This window comes from Apus apus, chromosome 8 (genome assembly GCF_020740795.1).
Source record: "Apus apus isolate bApuApu2 chromosome 8, bApuApu2.pri.cur, whole genome shotgun sequence".
Lineage (NCBI taxonomy): Eukaryota > Metazoa > Chordata > Aves > Apodiformes > Apodidae > Apus > Apus apus.
The window spans coordinates 8,711,568-8,732,201 of record NC_067289.1 but is presented as its reverse complement, the minus strand read 5'-3'; the positions used below and the strand labels follow the sequence as shown (position 1 = coordinate 8,732,201).

The 20,634-nt window shown below is 38.3% G+C and overlaps 1 protein-coding gene across 2 annotated transcripts in view; it reads right to left on the bottom strand.

Moving 5' to 3' along the window:
- Window positions 1-4,003: 4,003 nt before the first annotated feature.
- ACSL3 (acyl-CoA synthetase long chain family member 3) overlaps window positions 4,004-20,634 on the bottom strand; it is a 49,938-nt gene continuing 33,307 nt past the window's right edge. Inside the window, exons 7-15 of one of the 2 annotated variants that reach the window (XM_051626368.1) lie at window positions 20,194-20,317; window positions 19,859-19,930; window positions 19,270-19,409; window positions 18,393-18,565; window positions 17,221-17,295; window positions 15,994-16,185; window positions 14,634-14,748; window positions 9,830-9,987; window positions 4,004-8,136 (exon numbers count right to left, since the gene is read on the bottom strand). In XM_051626368.1, the coding sequence (XP_051482328.1) occupies window positions 7,973-8,136; window positions 9,830-9,987; window positions 14,634-14,748; window positions 15,994-16,185; window positions 17,221-17,295; window positions 18,393-18,565; window positions 19,270-19,409; window positions 19,859-19,930; window positions 20,194-20,317 (1,213 nt within the window). In that variant the 3' untranslated portion in view covers window positions 4,004-7,972. Of the gene's footprint in view, window positions 8,137-9,829; window positions 9,988-10,188; window positions 10,384-14,633; window positions 14,749-15,993; window positions 16,186-17,220; window positions 17,296-18,392; window positions 18,566-19,269; window positions 19,410-19,858; window positions 19,931-20,193; window positions 20,318-20,634 lie in introns of those variants that run through there. The other variant, XR_007890186.1, reaches the window with a different exon arrangement.

Genomic DNA, 20,634 nt, shown 5'->3' with positions numbered 1-20,634 from the left:
ACCACTGGGAAGCATTCTGGAGAGAGTCTCAAACCTCATTTATTTATGAAAACACTTGGATGGCCCATCAATTAATATTAAGAGAACAAAATACAAAAAGGCAGATCCTGGGTGCTGGAGAGCATGCGTGGGCAGTTTTCTGCATGCTCAGTGGAAACACCATAACTGCAATTGGAAGGACAACTCATTTTGAGCAAACTGAAGTCAGCAGCTCCTCGGGTTTAGCACCCGAAGGAGACCAGCCCTGGGGAAGGACCATCCATCAGCAACACAGCAAGGTCTCTGTTCCCAGAAAAGATCACACAACGTGTTACTTGCGCACACAGCAGAATAACTACATGGGAGGTATGTTCAAATAAATTTTTATTGAGCTTATCAAGAAGTCAAACAAATAAAAATGTGTTGCCTCTCAGAATCCACCATCCCCTAGAAGGTCCACACTGGTCTGTGCCAAGCAGGGACAGCCCCAAATCCCCTGGCCCAAAATACAGGACCTATTCCACCTTCCCGCCCTGTGGCAGGTCCCCTACACAGCATTTGCTTGGGCATGTCAGCAAGCATGAGTGCACCTGCATGGGCAAATATCCTAGTGGAGTCACATTAAATCACAACTTTATCAGCCCATTTTGATACAGGAATTATTCTTGAAAATCTGCCTCCCCCCCATTGCTAATGTGGTTCTTACGCAGCTTTGGCAAGAAGGGGTTGGAAACAGGATGCGATGCTGAACAGGCCAGATTGCTCATTAGCATTCTCAGATTTCCTAGTAATTTTGTCAGGCTGTTTTACCTGGAACAGACCAAGACCTGAACTGCAACAAAATTAAGCGAAACCATTTCATTTCCAAGAAGCCTGGCAGTAACACCCAGTAAACATGGGTGAGAAGTGATGAGACACAAAATTCATAACGAGTTCTAACAACTGGTTTCCTTACAGCTTGTTAAGCATCCACAACCTACGTCCGAAACTGCTTTCCAAGTAATTCTTACATCTTTTATTTTATACACTTAAGCTCTAAAAACAAATATAGATACATCTGGTACCAAGAATAGCATAAAAAAAAAGCAAGCTTGCAGCAAAATCCTTGATTCAAATCTTACTTGGAAAAAACTGAACTGCATCTGATCAGCATCATTAAAGTAAATCTCTAAATCAAATCTGTATGAATTAGCTGAGCATCCAAGACTTTTTACCAGGTTTGGATACAGTGAATTTGCTGGGCATTTGCCATAACAGACACTCTCTTTTGCTATTAATATTTTCATGTTTTAAAATGACATTACTTTCTCCCCCATCTCCTTTAGGAACCAGAAGTATCAGAAACTCTATGGAAATGTAAGGATCTATATAAAAATTTTGCCATTTCGGAGGGATTAAGGACACTATCCATCAGACCTGTTACTAGTTACAATAACTGCATAGCAATGGAAAGCTGTATGAACTTTTCCATGAAAAGCATCCACATTCATAAAGCTGTCTCTCGATTATCTGGAAATAATTACCAAAAAAAACCCAACACAATCTCAAACTCCAACCCTGCCATTAATAGAAAGCATTACAGTCTTAGGGGGAAAAAATTAACATACCCATTGCAATAAAGCTGGAACAAGCATATAAAAATATATGGATTTTCAGAGGGATAGGGATTAACATGTGGCACGTGGCTTTTCTCCTACAGTTGCACTTGGCCGTGGTGCATAACCCTGAATTCTAAAATAAAGCCTCTTTTTTGTCATTACCTACATGGAATACTCCATTACATACAGCTCTGCCATGCTTCCAGGTAGGTGTGTTCAGAGCAAACCTTACCCACCTACCAGGTAAAGCAGGAGTGAAAAGTAGAAATGCTTGGTTTAAGCCAATATAGAATGAAATCCGGGATTCAAATCTTACAGACACTACTCATAGGAAGTTACAGATATTTAATATGTAGTAGCTTCAGCAGAAAAAACGTTTACACTCTCTGAAGCCTGTGTCCCCCTTCAACCCCCACAGCCAGATCCCACCCAGCCAGCCACAGGCACGCAGATTCCCACCCACATCACTTCTGGCCCAGTTATCCACCTGCAAACGCTCTCTCTCCTGGGAACATTTAGTACTTTCTCAATTTTCACTGGCATCTCTGAAGGCAGCTAAAAATTACTCAAACCTTTTCCTCCTGAACATTACATATTTCTACCACTGGCTGCCCCAGCACAAAGCAAAGGCACATTTATCAACTGTTCCCCTAATGCTGACAAACCCACTTGATATATATGACTTCTAGGGGAAAAGTGGTGATTTTCCACACCAGTTGCCTTTACATCTGCTCTGGCCTGCAAGAAAACCTTTCAGAGGGGAAGGGGCAGCCAGCCACAGCCCCCCAGCACAGAGGAAGGCCACTGCTGAACTCCCCCACAGGATGCCCATAGGAACAGGTACTAAAGAAGTGCAGCACAGACATTGCCCTTAGTTTAAGGCAGAAGTCATACACACACAGAATTATTGAAATATTTTCAAAAATACTATATCTGTGTATTAAAATTCTATATTTAAAAAAAAAACACTCACTTTTTCAACCATTTGGGTAGTCCTTTTCCTGCTGCCTCCCCTGTATTATTCTGGTGTAGATGACAGCAACTCAGAACTTCAATAGTTTTATTTGCAATTTTGTTGCATGTATTATTTTGGATGCTACGCCTAATAGCTTCCTTAACATAATATTCTCAGAAAACTAAAGCTCCTAAAATGGTTGTGTTTTCTTTTCTGAAATTAGTTTCTATAATAAATTATCTACTATAGTAGTTCAGAACTTGTTTACTTCTCTTTATTTTATTGAAGAGTCCCCTTAAAAGAGGCCTTTTAGCAGCTTTGGATGCCTGAGGGGAAAAAAACTAAACAAATTTTTAAAAATTAATATAAGTGTGTCATATTATTCTAAAGAACCGTATTTTTGAAGGAAAGAAAACAAACAACTAGTCTGAATATAACTGAAAACCAGGAGGAAGTTGGAGCCTTCATGGCTGATTAAAGGGATAAAAATAAAGATCAGCTATGCAGCAGGCAAGGTTTGACATTAAGCCAGCACTATGACCCCTGGCATCTGGGGAACTTGTAAATGAGAACCCAAAAAAAAAAAAAAAGAAGCATCTGTTAAGTTGATCTGCCTCCAGGTTGAATGGTTACCAGCATGGTTTGTGAGTTTGTTATCAAAACCTTCAATTTAAGTGCTCAAGATCTTTTACGAAGTCTAATTGCAAGCATCTAACATCTCTTTGGGATCTAATCCTTCAGCCCCGAAACTCAAGGAAAATTAAACACCAAATCAAAGTCCTGAGACACCTGGATAGTAAAAACAAAAATGCCAGCAGTAGAGCTTTACATAAGCTGTTACCATAGCTAGTGCTCTTCAAAAGGGTGACTGGCAGATCAGATGCAAATAAACCACACAAAGCAGAGTGGTAACTTCCCAGTAGTGCCAAACCAGGCTAACCTGGTAACTAGCATTCCTGCATTTGGCTTGAAACAGTCATGTTTATTTTGAATATTTGACAAGACTTGAAATTATAGCTTCAAAATACACAAGTTGACTAAATTCCGACTGTACGAGGTCTTGATTCCACTCCTGAATTGGCAAACCTTTCACGTAAGGGTGATCACTACCCAGCCTGGATACATAAACTCAATGCCAACAATATTTACAGAAAAAGACACCAGCAGAATCTCTAAGGCACAAATGGCTGAGCAGTCAGACGAACATTCACCACCCAAGAAGCACAGGTGTGTAACTGTCAAGATCTCAAACACAAAGAAGGCAGAGAAGGAGCCTCTTACAGAAGGTTACCAGCAGTGCGAGGCAGGGAGCAAAGCAGGACGTGCCTGCCAATAGACAGGGCTCCCTGGCAAAAAACACCCATGGACTCAACTAATGTGATTTAAACTCACTAATTTATGACTGTAAATTATCTAGGCTCAGAGAGATAAAAAAGAAATGCTACTTAAAAACTGGACGTATGAGGCGTGATTTGTGAAATTAATTTTATTTTTGAAACATGATATCCAATTACAAATAAATAACTCATACAATGTAACTCAATGAGGATATACAATGTTCAGGCAGTTCATAGTAACAACCAAGACCACATTGAAAATGAGTTTACATTAAATAACCAATTACAATACACAACTGGTCATTCAATTAACATTTCAGCCTGGTCCAAGGTGTAGGTAAGTTGAAGATTGTTCCTCTCACCAGTAAAGAAACAGATGTACACAATGAGTGCAAAGTAGTTAATGCATCACATTAATGAAAATTAAAAACACTGCATTGCATCACCTAAATGTAGTTTTAGTACAGAATATAAGCTTGCAAATTTTAGCAGGATGAAGGATATTGCAAAGGAGTCACATCCTACAGCAATCTCTGCATAAACTGACAAGCTTTACAGGATGTTTTTAACACATCATTTCATTTCCATACCCTTCTCTGCATCCTATCTCTAAACCCTGTAGGACATAGGCATGCATTATGTTCTCCATTTCAGTTGCACATTGTTTTTCACTTTCAGTTCACCAAAATACTTTACTGCCAAGATACAGCTTCCCATTGAGGTACGGTCCTGCTTAACTGCAGTAGCAGCACCATCACTAAACTTGCAAGGTCTTCTCTGACACGTTATTTTTTTCATTTCCTAACCTACCCCAGAAACACTACTCTCTGCAAAGAACACTTAGGACATGAAGATTGAGTTTAGCCTAGAATATGAAATATGTTAAAACAGTTGTAGGAATTTAAAGGAGATTCACAGCATTTCTTGACGAGTCATGTTTTAAATGGAATGTGTAAATTTTCACAACAGAGTATGTCGTTACAACTTCCAATGATTCAGAGTCCTGGCATGTTTACATTTACTAAAGCTTTTTTAAAAAAAATCTCCCCCTTTCTGGGGCCCCTCAGGTGATGTATATGCCTCTTGTTCTTAGTTTGAACTCAGAAAGACTTCAAAAGTTACAGCTCTTTCCATTACAAAATTCCCCACGTGACAGAGCCTGTTACTTCCAGCCTGTTACTTTACAGCTGTCAGCAGCCTTTGGAACAACATGTGCAATACCTTCCAGCAGGTACTTTTGTTGTTACACTGAGCATGGGAAGACACAGGAGGGAACAAAAAAAAACAAACAAAAAAAAGAGAGACCAGGTAAATTCCTGGCTGACTTGTAGTGCATCTATGCAGGGTTTCAACAAAGTCCTCAGAAGTTGTCATTCTGCTCAGCAGTGCAGGAGCAGAGGGTGACTATGGTGGCAGATGGAAGTATCTGACAGGCAGAGCAGTCTGCAGGACTGGGGCTGCTGGAGCAAGGAAGCCCCAAATATGAACAGCAACTGTGACTTAAGAGCCCCACCAGCCCTGGTTAATTAATGCTGAGAAACACGAGCACCCACAGGACCGGTGACCTCAATGGGACATGGAGGAAGACACTAGGAAGATGGAGGAAGAATCTAGCAGTATTAGAAGTCTGTCTCTTGTTATAAGAAAACGCACCCATCACAAACCTTGTATATTCAGCACTGAGGATAAAATTAATGAACTGCTTTATTTTCAACATTTGATAGAATAAATGTCCACAATGAACCTGATGTCTAAAGAAGGAGGAAATATCTCTATGGACATCCATTTCAAATATAAAAAACTGGACTGTCAAATCAAATGCACATGTAGACTGCAAGCCAATCTTATGACTGGATTAGAAGAAAAATTAAAACTACTATTTCCAAGCCATTTCAGATGTTTCATTTATGCAATTTATCCAAAAGTGGATTTAAATCCTTAGGACAATACTAACTTCAGATTTCTTCTGAATTAACCAATAGCAGATTTATTTTCTTAAATCTGCTGCACAAAGCACCAAGTGATATACGTAGTACTTCAGCAATTTTTTAATTTACACTAAAAATCACAAAAATTATGAACAATGTACACTGAGTGCTGAGTTTTAACTATTAAGAACCTGTTGATGAAGCACAGATACATATTTAAGCATTAGTATTGTCTAACACATGGTGTGACAGCTCCCTACAGACTTGGCAATTTCCACATTAGTTTTCTTCAGATATTTTCCAACATTAGTCTCACCTCTATTTGCCAGAAGGTTTTAATTGATGACCTAGATATCTGATCTCATAAATGCAGTTCCCATTTCTTGTTACTTACATTACCAAAATACACCAGTAACAGCCAAATTCACCAAATAGTAACAGTTTTTCAGAGACAGCAGCAGGGAAAATCCATGAAGAGTGGGAGAGATAATGTAACACAAAATACAGCTCAAACCTTCTCATAGTTTCATTAAAACTAAAGCAAAGGGAACCTACTTGACAATTTTCGACTCCTATGAACTGCTTTCTATAATCAATGAAAAGTGTTAATTTCTATTTCAGAATTTGTATCTCAAACATCTCCCAAAACTTCCATGTCACAAATGCCAACAACAGGAACTCCCTCCCCCAAAGCTGCTGCCATTCAGAACTGCTGTGTGGTACCACAGTAGAATACGAAATGGGGATCAAGACCTTGATTTTTAGTACTACAAGTAAATGATACATGAGAGAATCATCTCCAAATTAAAGCCATTTTAATATTTGCTCCATCACAAAGTTGACTGATATATGCCTTTTCACATTCTCATGTAACCCTGATTAAAATATTCCTTCTAGAAATATTTTGGAAATAAAATTCACATCTGAAACAGATTTAAACACTCAGTGAAGAAGAAAAGATCCCCCAGAGTTCTCCAAACAATATTGATATATCTATAATAAAACAGAAACTGAGACTCCTTCCCAAAGCAAGAACTGGATGTAACAAACCAAGCAACATGAATAACTCTGGCTGACAAAGACCTGTTTTTAAAGCAAAAAAATGCTAAACAAAAGAACAAAAAATTAAAGGGAGATTTTTAATGGCACAAAAGGCAGCTAGGCACTGTGTGAGCTGAGAACGTAACTGTCATTATGACTTTAAAAATCCCCCAGTAAGATTTGGGTTGCAGCTAGGGCAGAAGAGGGGTCTTGCCAGACTTTCACAAGCAACCAAAGAGCAAACCCAATGTCCAAACGTAATGAGAAAAGACAAAAGTTGTTACAGTCCCTCTGCTAAAAGGACATAGTCTAACAAAGCGTTAAGTGAAATTAATGCTGAGACTTCTTATTAGCTCTACACAATTCAACTACTGGATGAAATGGTCATGAGCTATTTCAAAAAGGAGTTTCTGTATTTGAGATATTATTCTTAGGTTTAACTTCTGCTGTGTTAATAGCATTTTTTTGTATTAAACAAGCTTTAACTAACAACTGCAAGAGTACCTGCCTTTTGTTGAGCTGTGCCATGACCGTCTTTTTCATTTTCAGATAAAAATAAAAGTAACCATTAGGCACATATTGAAGGTGTATTACACAAGCTGGAATGTCCATGTTCTCCCTCACATTTATACAGGAAAATAGCACAGCAGCAAATAACCTGATTCTCTGTTCAACAATGATCTTGTTACAAGCATTTTCAATGTACATAACGTCACAACATCGATACCTTCTTATCGTTAAATAATTAGGTAAAAAAAGGCCCCCAGTATAACCATTTCTTATATACCCAAGTTCTCTCTATATACATCCAAATTTTAAAGATACAAACAAAACATTATACAGGATTTATAAATGTTTAAAAACTTGAGGCTTCAGAATCATGGTTTCCCAAAAAAGACTTGGGAAAATCCACAGGTAGCAGAGAAAACTGGAAAAAAAGGAGACAGACACAAGTTTGCTGCCGTAACATTTTACTAAACTTGCCAGTCATCATGGTGAAGTTATCAGAAGTAACAGTTTAAGCTGCAAATGAGGAATGGTGGTTTTGTGTGTTGATCTCAAGTGTTGAGACAGGCAATTCAAGTATTTCCTATTTGATCCAAGCTCATTGTAGCAAAGTGGTGCAGAAAAGAATTATTTGACATTTTTTCCATACATTCGGTCAATGTCTGTCTGGTAATATGCTGTAAGCTCTTTGCGTTTTAGCTTGAAAGCATCTGTCACTAGACCAGTCTCAGGTGTCCAAGGATCAGGGCTCAATCGAATTTTTACTGGTATTTCAAACTTCTCCAGATTAGCTAGAAAAAGAAACGTTTTTAATACAGAACAGAAATGTAACCATTTTCCTGCAATTAAACACAAAAGAAGGAACTGTTTTGTCCCACAGAAAAGCACGTGACCTACATGAAGAGTGTTCCTCAAACCCCCACGGTTAGCTCTGAAAACCCTTGTGGTCACAATCAGTGACAGGACCCACCAGTAAACTGTTCTCCAGTTTTCATAAAATACTGAAATAAACCCTGGCTGTTCAGGCATCTGTGCTGCTCCCCAGATTTAGAAAAGCCTCAGTGAATGGAGTGACATCCTCAAAGTACACACTGTTGTATCAGTGTCATGATACTCATCTTCTGGACAAAAAGTCTTAAAATCCATACCACTTAACACTGAAAAAAGAGGCAGGGGTTTTTTTTTCCTGATAGTCCTAATTTGATTGAAGAAACCAAGTTCATATGGTAACTGTTCCCCTTAGTAAAACAGAACAGTGCTCTGCATGTTAGACCTTTAGCCCAAAACACTGTATCATTTGCAGGAGCTTCTGCAAATGGTTTCAGACAGAAGAAGAAAAACAACTACTCTAAGTAATCAACAGATGAGCAATATTAAAGCCATTAGATTAGTTTCAAGTTACATTTAAAAAGTAATTACGAATGTATAATTATCCTTTGCAACCTGCCATTTTTTTGTTTTGCTTCACCTTTAACTTCACTTGACATTAAAACAGTGGGTTTAGGTTTTTATTGCAATTTAGCACTAAAAATCATAGTATTACTCAACTAACAGCTTTATGAAAAAAGGTCAGTGCTTAGTAATGGTCAAAATCAAAAGCAAGGCAGAAATTATTATGAAAGAACAAACAAAATATCACTGTGCCACTGTTTTAATTCTGCACCAGAGTAGCTAAGTAGGCTGCAACCAATTAGCATGAAAAAGATACAGCTGAGGAGGAAGTATAATAGACACTAAAAAAGAAAATCACAGATGCCATTGTGACTGGTCACTGCCTCTTCCCATAGAAGAGCTTGGCAGACCCAAACTGAACTAGCAGATGGCAGTGTTAAAACAAACAAGGGTTAAAAAAATCCAGAGGCATTTCTTTACATGAACATAGCTGAGCCGTGCAACTCTGCCATAAGTTAGGGTGGATACTGGTAGAGAACATTTACCTCACTTTAAAATGTGACTAGAAGAGTTAACAGAATAAAAGTCTACCGACACTAACTATAAATACAGTGCTTTCAGTTTAGGAAATCCCTCAGAGGCAAGTCCCTGGAAGCTAGGAGAGCCCTTGCCATCACAGGCTTATTTCAACTACTCAGAGGCATGCAGCATGTGAGACACACATATCTACAGATGACCCACATCCTTTCGACCAGCAGCTAAGGCCAAAAAGATACTACATGACATCTTAAAGAGCACAAGACGCACACACACGGGGGACAGAACTGAGCTTGTTACATTTGCCCTGTTTTTATATTCTTCCCTCAGCTATTGGCCAGTTAAAAAAAGTTACATGAACCGAAAGGACATCACCCAACCCATGTTTTGGTTTGGTTTGGTTTGGTTCTTGTTGTTGGTTTTTTTTAAGAAAATTTCACTTCATACATGTTCTATGAAACACATACACTCAAGGAAATATTTTTAAGGCCTATGTTTAACTGTTTCACAGACACTATGGTCCACAAGATTCATACTATCTACCCAGCTACTCACCTGCCACAGCAGCCTCAGCTAGAACCTTCAGTACCTCTTTCTCCATTTCAGGACTGTTACAGATCTCTTCCCAGGTTCCTTTAAATCCTTTCTTCCGAGCTAGTTCTGCAAGCTCCTTTTGATTTGGCACAACAAATCCAATGACATAAGAATGGAAACTGAGAAGTATAATGGACTTTAGTATTAATTCTGTAAAGTTAACAAGTCTTCAAAAATAACATTTCAAGTTGGGGGGGTTTGCACTTCATACAGAGATATTGCTCTTAACAGTTGGCTTTTGTTCACCTGATAATCTTTCTGAAATAGTACACACATCACCTTTGCCTGCTTAAAAATAAGTAGAAAGAGAAGCTACTTACCTTACAGTAACTGGATTGCTTCAAGGTGTGCTGTCCATATGCATATTCCACTGTGTCCCATGCTCAAAGCTTTGGGGAAGCAGTAACCCATACGATGTCAATGCTCCCTGCCTCTCCTCATGTTTTGCATCCCGGTATGAAGACTGGTGTGCGGCTTCCCTACCTCAGTTTCCTCTCAACTGCAGAATCCAGTTACTGTAGAGGAGTAGAGGACTGCAGTGAAGAGGGGTTGGAGAGCAGGTTGTGGAATGAGCATATGCACAACACATCTCAAAGAACACCTGCTTCTGTAAGGAAAGTGACTTCTCTTTCTCTTTCAAGTGATTGTCCATATGCTCACTCACACTGCTGGCAATCTGCTCCTGATATGCCTAGAATGTACGAAGCTGTGATCTCAGAGCCTTAGGAAAACACTGAAGCACAATTCACCTTGAAACAGGTATTCAAGACTCTTCAGATGGTGTAAAGTTTAGGGGAAAATGTGAACAGAGCCTCACATAGCAACTCTACACTTTCTAGCAAAGCTGATGACAGAATCAGAGAGCTGAAAGTGATGTCAGAAGATGAGCTAATCCTTTCACCTGCCTTGAAGCAAGGCCAGCTACATCTAACAGATATTTTTCCAACCCATTCTTAAATATCAGATGAACACTAATGCCAGTGCTTCAGTATTCATAACACTGGAAAGCTATTCTGATGGCTATTCCTGACTTCTCTCTGCAGTTTACATTAGGTGTGTGTTCACAGAGCCAACAGTTGGCTGTTCCTCTCCTTTCCACAGAATCCAATTACTCATTCATAGACTGTTACTATTGTTTTTTCCTTCTCAACTTGCTGGTCTTACTTTCTTCCTTAAGTTTCTTTAGGAATTTAAGCAATGCCCTTTCCTCCCAAGCCATGCATCACAGATCTCTGCCCAGATGTTCCCATTTTTCACCTGGACTGTTTTCAAGAGGTCCAGCTTTCCTGAAGTGCTGCATGTGGAACTCAGACTCTAATGCCTGGTACAGCAAAAAGATCATTGTGCATCTTGTAGGCTATAATCTGATTATGCTGTATGCTTTACATTCTCAAAACAGCATGGCACTTGTTGAGTCATGTCAGCTCCTACAGAAATGCTACCATCCTCATCCTGTATTTTTGCTGTTTATTTAGTTCTAAGTCTAATTTACATTTCCTCTCTTTAAACTGACTGCTATTTTCAAGCAAATCTCCATTTAGTCAAGCTTGTTGTTAATTCTAATTCTGTCCTCCACTGTACCCTTGGTCCTGCCCCATCGTAACCATCTACAGATTTATTAAATCTTTTCAACTCTCTCACCAGACGGATCATTAATGGGAAATACAGAACCTTAACCCCAGCATAGAGGTTACTTCATCTTATCCTTTAAGGTCTCCATGATAATTTTAAAATACTAACTCCAAATACCTAATTTCCTCCTTCGTTACTGGTATGAATTATAATGGGCATCTTGCAGCAGCTGTAAAGACTGCACAGAAGTTCATTACAAACAAAGCCTCCCCAGCATCATCTGTCCACAAGCTTTGCCTGTTGGCTGGCTCAAAACCATTCTCATTTTTCTCTTACTAAGAATGTGCTTACAGAAAGAACCCAGATTCAGTATCAGTATCACTGCTTCAGTATCACTGCTTGTATCTCACCTTCTGTCTTTGCCTCTGATTCCCCACACACACACACAGACTCGTGCTCTACTCTGTACTGAACCCTCGTAATTCCATCTAGAGTTTACTCTGTAAATGTTTCTGTATTATGTATAAAGGCATCCAGCACACAAGGACTCTGGCACTTTCATCCCTGTTCCTGCAGTCTTTTGACATGCTTAATGTCATGTCCAGCAATAACACCAGTGTCTCTGGGAATAAACAGCATATAGAAGTAATCAGTTGGCTGGGTAAGCCTCAAACTTTTGGATCATCTAAAATTCAGCCTCTTGCGTAGAAGCGTATTCCTTCTGGGCAAATGGGTTCATCCAACGATGCTTTTTCCTGGAAAGAGCTCCTTGGAGCTCACAGCTCCTGGAACATGTAAACTTTTTGTTCTGTGCCAGTAAGTTAAATCTTCACTCGTTGCAGTACAAATGCTAGACCACTGTCTGTCATGAGAAGGATCCTGAAGACTACCTCTTTCTAAAGCAGCTACTTCCCTCTCCACTAGTGTTCCTTCTGCGGATCTTTTGTATCTGCTAGCTTCCTCAGTCTTGAAGGTCATAACAACAGCACAAAGACATTTTCAGAAGTTGGTCCTGAGGACCTCCTTAGTCATCTCCTCCATGCTAACAGATTCTGCTGAAACATCTCTCCTACATGAGGCATCCTCATTCCCTTGTCGTGCTTGAACTCCTCCCTAGCAACAGCCTCAGACTTCTGGTAAGAGACAGACACAGTGGCATTACACGTTGGTATCACTGTTTCTGTCTGTTAAGCCTGGTCCTAATCAGCTCTTCTGGAGCTTCATGCTGGGAATGCCCTTGGGTTTTTCTTCCATGTTTTGTTCATTCCTCAGGTGACTGAACTACTTTGTTTTCCTGACATGATGCTCGAGACCCACTGAATACATCTTGGATGGGGGAAGTGCAGATAAAGCAGCAGGAGCCTCCTCTGAAGGAGCTCCAATCATGATTCCTTTTAGCAAACATTTTCTTCTTTATCTCAATTTTGTTTGAAGGGGTCAACTACTATAGCTTCTGAAGAGGTGACAATATGCAAATACTTCTGATTTCCTACTACTGTTTTGAGAGGTACTTGGCAACCTAAGATGTTAGGTCAGTTCACAGATTTAAACCATTTTGTAAAAGTCTGCCTTCCCTGTCCTTTTGCACCTGGGAGACAGAACAGCTACAAATGAAGAACTTGCTTTGTATACAAGATCACCCAGGCAAAGTATAAGGAGAGACAGGATATGAGAGGTCACGGGCACTGCTAAGAAAAAAGTTTCCAAACTCACACTGCTGAGTATATACCCACAATGAAATGTGCATATGGACAATCATTCAAAGATTCTATATTACATGGCTACTTAAGCCAATCAAACACATGAAACTAAGAAAAATACAGCAGCAGCAAAAAAACTAATCTGGGATGTACTTGGATTCTGTTTGCAAATTACCTCTAGAAATTGCTCACAGGTTTTCCTATTTTTAAATATACAAGACACAGACTAACAGAGTCAAGTGCCTGTCTGACAAGCACACATCAGCCTTCTGTGTTATGTCGACCTGGCAAAATTAATACAAAATTTGAGAGTACATTTTCAATAGCAAACTTCAATCCCAGAAGAGCCGAAATTGCCATCTGTAGGAACCTCTTTCTCCACAGACTACAGAGCGTGGTCAGAACAGGCACATAACCACCAGCAGTCAAAGCAAGCAAATATAAGACTCACTTAATAGGTCAAAAACCACAAACAAAGCTTAATATGATGGAAGATTTCCTAGCAGTGGCATGCCCAGTGAGGGTTAGCCTGTTGATCCAATACTGTAAAAACTGAAGATATAGGATGACTAACTAGCATTAGTCAACACCAAAAACAAAACACCACAGAGAACCAGGTGAACAAACCAAAAGTTAATTTTCCATTTATTACCACTGAGCAATTCTCTGGTATGCTTGTCCTGGCCTCCTTCAATCAAAGTTACCAGCTGGGGCTTTTTTGGCCATACTGCCAATGAGAGCATTTCCAATCATTCAGAAGCTCCAGAATTACTTTTCAAGTATCAAAATGACAATGGGAAACAAAGACCATCTGAAGTATATTGATATATTTAAGTCTGTATTATGCACAGGCAGGAAATTCTAGAGATAGAAACTTAAGACATGTTTGAGCCCTTTTATGCCTAATTCAGTAGTACATATAGAAAGCCAATAGAAAGGACACCTGAATATAATTTATTAACTGAGTGTGTGCATTTACAGCTCTCTCTCAAGCTTTAAGACTTCTGCTGGTGTACAGCAGGGCTTGAAGAAAAGTATTTTTAATGTGTAAGGCAGCTTCTGGGCTGTTGGGTGGTTTTATTCCCTACCCGCCTCTGAATTGCAACAGCACTTCCTCTGAATAACAGATCAGCTAAATACAGTAAGGAACAAGGTGTCCTAGGGCTTCCATAGGTCATCTCTAAAGTGCTTGAGCGATGTCCATTATGAACTCAGAGCTTAGCTGCTTTTCACACTGGGGAAAAGGGAATTAAAGACACTCATTTTTGGCATTTTCCAACAAATTGTGAAGAAGTGGGAAAGGAAAAATAAAATAATACATTTCAGATGTTTTAGCTTTGATGGAGAAAGTTATTCCATTGTATTATGAATAAAAACCTTTTTCAACTGGTTAAAAAAACAACCCACACATTGAGTGGCAAAAAATTTTGCTTAGGGCTTCAGCAGGACAGACAAAGAAAACAGCAGTAACTAAGTTATCAGCTGTCTCTTACCTGCTTGCATACGCACAAATATTGTCTACCAGTGGAAGATTCTTTAGAGCTGCTTCTACTTTGCCAAGAGAAACATATTCTCCTGCCTGGAGTTTAACAAGATCTTTTTTACGATCTATTGAGAAAAAAAGGAATAAAATGTTAATTACATAACACAACATTTTAGACATTGATTTTATACTTTCCTGAAACACGTGTATAAATGCCAGAAGGTGAGCTGACTCATGTTTGATGAATGTACCGGAAACATTTAATACCAGGTTTCCATGCTCTGCATTTTATCAAGCTCTCACATAAAAATGAGCCGTATTTCAAACCCATGCATTTTCTGCCTTTAGAGCTGCACTTCCTACATGACAGCACCGTGATGTGTATAGAAGACAACTAGGATTACGCAAAAGCCAGGGTTTGACTAGCAGCACACATTTTGTGCTGCCTGGTCCAGATGCTTAAGGCAGGAGATGCACCATTAGGTGACACTGTCATTTATTCCCAGGCTAATTCCATATTGAAAGAACAACTGTTTACCTGTTATCTGAAACAAAATAACAGGAACCAAAAATTAAGCCTAAATTATTTAAGCTTATTCTACACAGCCCAAAGGTGAGTAGAGGGCCTTATCCACCCAGCTGGGATGGCAGCCAGTACTACTGTTCATTTGCTATGGACTTCATGCTGCTTTCTGCAACCAGGCAAGGTAGTTTTGTAGCTGTTTGACCAGTGCAAGGCAGCTTCAGTGGGATCTAAAACTCTTGTCATGTAATAAACCAAATAAGCTTAGTTTTCAGAGTTAAAGAGCACCCTGAATTTGCTGACTCCAAGAGAAACAGCTGGTAGTTTATAGGGCATCTATTATTGTACCTACCTGTGTCGAAGAATTATGAGCCTATTGCAGGCTTATGTATAAAACCTTCCCCTTAGTGAATTTTTCTCCTAGTTCATTAATGATAAAGGAATATTCTCATTATAAAGAATGTCAACAGAAAAAAATGCTTTTTCAATTCCTGAGCACATACTACCAAAAGAGCCCTTTCACTGAATCAAATTTCTCACTTAGAAAATTATCATATCTAAGGCAGATTATCTAGCTCCATTACCCTATATTTAAGTCTCTAATTACTACCAGTCTCACTCGAGTGGAGTCAATGTTAAGACTGTTTTAAAAGGAAGCCATTGTTGTAAAAATCAGCTTTAAAAACACAGTCAAGTTTACATTAATATATCAGAATTTCCTTGGGATGCATTGAAGGGCTTTGGACTACATGCCAAGACAGATAGGCTTATTTATTTTTTAAATAATTACAGTGTTTAGTAATCCTGAAAAATGTACACGTATGTTCACCTGAATTTATTAACTCACCAATAATTTTTAGGCATCCATCTTGCTGAAACTCTCCAATGTCTCCAGTATGGAGCCACCTTTGCCCATTCTCATCAACAGTGAAATCTTTTTTGGTTCGCACTTCGTTTTTGTAGTAGCCCACAGTCACATTTTGCCCTCCAATAAGAATCTCACCTCTAGGATATGGTTTATCAGTGTTGTAATATCCACCTACAAGTACATTTTTTACTAAGTTAACAAAAATGAAAATATATTCCAAAGCAAGAATTCCTATTATTGTTGCTATTTGACTATAGAACTAAACACTTCAGTAAGTCCTTAGCCAAAGTTACCACTTGTCTAAGTGTTGTTCAGTAAGAGAAGTAAGAGAAGTTCAGTAAAAGAAGAGGCAGTTCCAATTCTTTTCAGCATATAAACAACTTTTTAACATGTGTTTACAAAGAGTGACATTCACATACACACAGAGGGCAAATGCCTCCTTTATGAAATCCTTTTGCCAGGACTAACATGCTCTACCAGTTTCACAGAGGCTCAAAACAAAAAGAAATTTTGCCTCATTTTAGAACAGAAAAAAACTAAAATTTCACATTAGCCAAAAACATCTATAATTATTATGTATTTCTACTCTACAATACATAAAAGCCTGCAGTGAAAGGAAATCACCTAAATACATTTCAAACTCCATTAAAAATATTTCATATAGTATCCATTAATCTTCCATTCCATATGCCAAAACTTTTAATTATTTTATTAATCATAATATTAACACTATTTTAAAATATTTTTAATGGCAACTGAAGGTATCATGAAGGCACTTTTGTTGAAGTCTCCTGAATCCAGCATCTCTAAGACACAACATACCAGACCTGCACCCTGTCCTGCAAGACCCTTGGTCTGAATCAGGAAGAGCTCCAATGCTGTGTACATTTACATGATATGCATGTATAATTATGGTGACTGGAATCAAAGAAATAGAATAGCCAAAGTGTCATAATACAACCTAGTCAAAATACCTCTCATGTTGATAGCATCTGTCTAGATATTTTTAAGTTTAAAAAAACAGAGGAATTTATTTTACCTTTTTTCTGCTGCAAAAATCAAGTTTTTATAGGTAAAAGCAGCATTTAAAAGTTTAAAAAGCCAATAGTCTTCTAATTACTATTACTGAGCAAAGCCCAACAGAAAAATAACTATATAAAGTTCTTGCAAACACCCTATAATTCAACCACATACAGAAATTCTCACCTTCTTCCCAGTTCATCAACTTAATTTCACAACAGACCAAAGGTGCTCCCACTCGCCCTGTAGTGTAGTCCCAAACTAGAATTTAAAAGAGAGCATTTTCACAAGAAAATGTTAACAAAACTGATTAGAAAAATCCTTGTTGTTATGCATCTTATATAGTGAAAATTAAATGCTATTTATTTCTGTAATTCATAGAGCAGAACTTCCAAGAAAAACAATGGTATCAAGGTAATGGATCTAAATTCCTTGTCCTGCCAAGAGAATAGCTGGCTCCATTTACAGATACTTCCAGTCAAATCAACAGCTCTTTGACAATAAGCTGGCTATGTGGATCCCACTTCAGAAGCAGCACAACCACCTTAAATAGTGTTTGCTGGGCTCTGAAATAAGCAGCAGTACTTCATAACAACATAACAACAGTTCAGAGGTTCTGTATTTTGATTCACCTTCCTAAAGTCTCAATCCCAAGCACTTTTGCATCTGGGCACCTTCCAAAAGAGCATCAATGGAGACTGTATCATTTGTATTAGAGTTTCACTATTTTTTCCCAAGCTACCAACAGAGCCATTTCCAAGGACTTCTTGAAATAAAAAACACATCACAACAGTTTGTGGATCACCAAGGATCGTAATAAATACATGTTCTACCATCTGGCACAATCCAGCAAGGACTCTGGGTACTCCTCATACAATTCTTATATGTAGATCACACCATTGCCAAAAAATAGCAGCTCTGGCTGTTTCTGCCACCACTGAGCATGAGTGAAATTTTAGGACTAAAAGGCATTGAAACCATCACGTTCTCTTATATGAAATAAAAATCTGCAGGCTTTTGCCTTCCATTTTTTATTTTCCTAATGTCTCAATACACTCACCAAAATTAGAAACAATTTATTCAGTTCAACTGGTAAGTGCAATAATGCTAAGATCCCATCCACACTATTCCAGGTTTCTCTGTCACAAATGAGAACATTCATTTCATATGCAGGTCAGAAGCTTTAGCACTGTGTGTAAGGATTAGCACTCCTCCTGGTTTATAAATTTAAGATGCCAAGGAATTCTCAGGGTTCCCCAGCTATGCTTGGTGACATGCACCAAACAAGCAAGCAAAGACAACATAGGCAGAGCGCTCAGCACAGATCACAGCGCTTGGTGGGAGGCACCAACACCAACCTTCTGTGATTGTTCCTGCTCCAGCTGATTCAGTGAGTCCATAGCCCTGTCCCACAGGGCAACAGAAACAGATGTTCATAAACCTCTGTGTTGCTGCAGAGAGGGGAGCTCCACCGCAAAGCAGGACGCGGATTTTTCCACCCAGCAACATTCGGACTTTTCGGAAAATAAGGCTAAAATACAAAACCAGGAGCATATGTTTGTTGCTTAAAAACAAAAGAGTACCTAATTTTGTATAAATTGAAAGCTTCCACCATCTTCAAATAAACTTTCATGGCATTAAAGGAAACTCTGAAGTAGCACATTTAAGTTTGCAAAAACATAGATTTTGAAGCTTGTTTCCACATTCTAATTTGTAGATGGGTCAAATGTTTTGAGAACATAGTTATTAAAATAGTAAAGCTCTGTGATTTCCTCCTCAAAAATAATTAAAATAATTTGCATAAATTTTGCAATTATATTATCCTTTAGTGTAATTCAAGCTGGGAGTTGGGACACTGATCCTTATGGGTTTCTTCCACCTTGAGATAGTCTATGATTCCCTTCTGTGAAAATGTGGAGTTTACAGTTATCTATAGGAATAGACTTCCCATCTTACCAAAGAAGTGTATCAATTCATTATTAAAGTCCTGATGGAAATAATGCAATTAATATAATATCCAGTCAGTTGGAAGTTAAACAACACTCACCTAAATTATTATATCAGTAAATACTTGAAACCATCACACAAACTACAGTGGTGTTTCAATGCACACTTAGTTACAGACTAATTCATGTTTAAAGTGTCAACATTAAAACAAAGAATAAAAAAAATCAGATACAGCTCAAACTTTGCTAATCGTTTTTTTCATGCCATTAAAAATAAAATTAAAATTACCTATCACAGAGAGGGGTTGTGTAACCTTTGGAAATCTGTTCCATTTTGTAGTTGTAGGCCAATATAAATAGGTTACGCTGGAAAGTAGTCATTTCATTCACTTTATTCATGACATTTTTGTAGATCCGATCCATGATTTCCTATAGTTACATGAAAAAACTAACTTTAACTCAAAGAAACAAATGCTAAATTCAGGATTACAAAAAGGGCACGTGATCTAGAAATTCTAGAACATTTCAGATGACAATCTGCTCCCAAGTTGCTTCCTCTTCCACCATGTTCACAGGAATGAGGAAAACAAGCATCTGAGCAGGAGCTCTAGTTAATCTCAAGATACCTGCTGCCAAGTATCTTAATTCCATTCATTTACTAGGATGAACAATAAATGACTCATTAAAATGGCAACCTAATCCTCACAGCTGTTTAAACTTTGAAAAATGCTGACACACATAGAAATAAATACCAAAAATACTATTTTAAGCTAGCTTAACAAAGATTCTACCTTTTTTATTTAAATGATCACTGCATTCATTTTGTTAATTAAAATTCGAGTTGTATTTTTTTAAGTATTTATCCTCCAGTTACTTACCGGGACAGCTGCCATTAGGGTTGGCTTCAGTGTAGTAACATCACCTTTGCTTCCTTTCTTTATTTTAGAGGACTAAAGCAAAAAACAAGTTTACTAGCACACACATTTGAGATTTTTAACATGAGAAACAAAATGACATAGCACATCTTTCAAACAATCCTTTTCATTTAAATTCTATTTTAACAATTAAAATGAGTCCAGAGTGCCAGTCATAACCACCAACACCCCATTTCATGCATTGTAGAAATTACTTGTTGGAATATTTTTAAAGATATATTAAAAAGGTCTGATGCAATTCATTATTTTTTTAACATAAGAGCTTTCATCTAACACACCTGGTCAGCCAGTGTCTGAGGCGAGGAGTAACCAATGCGGCATCCATGGGACAGACACACGAGTTCAGCACTCAGCTCCAGAACATGGGCAAGAGGCAAATAGCCAATATAGATGTCTTTTTCCCTGTAAAAGATTTTTAAAAGATAGGATTATGTTGTACCCACTAGAGTCCTAAGATGAGTTCATGAAGGTAAATTTACAGAGCTTACACAGAACTAGAGAAAGTAGAAAAATACCTTGGAGCTTGAGTATGTATTCCAAATAACATGGGTTGAGTTTCAACAGTTGTGTCCTACATACAGCAGGTTTAAAGCATGAACAGTGTGATGTTTACCCATCCCAAGACAACTAGCCCTGTGTTATGGCTGCAAAGGCAACGCTGTGGACAAAATTAAAAATTGGACGAGACAAAGAAACCACAGAAGACAACCCTAAGGAAA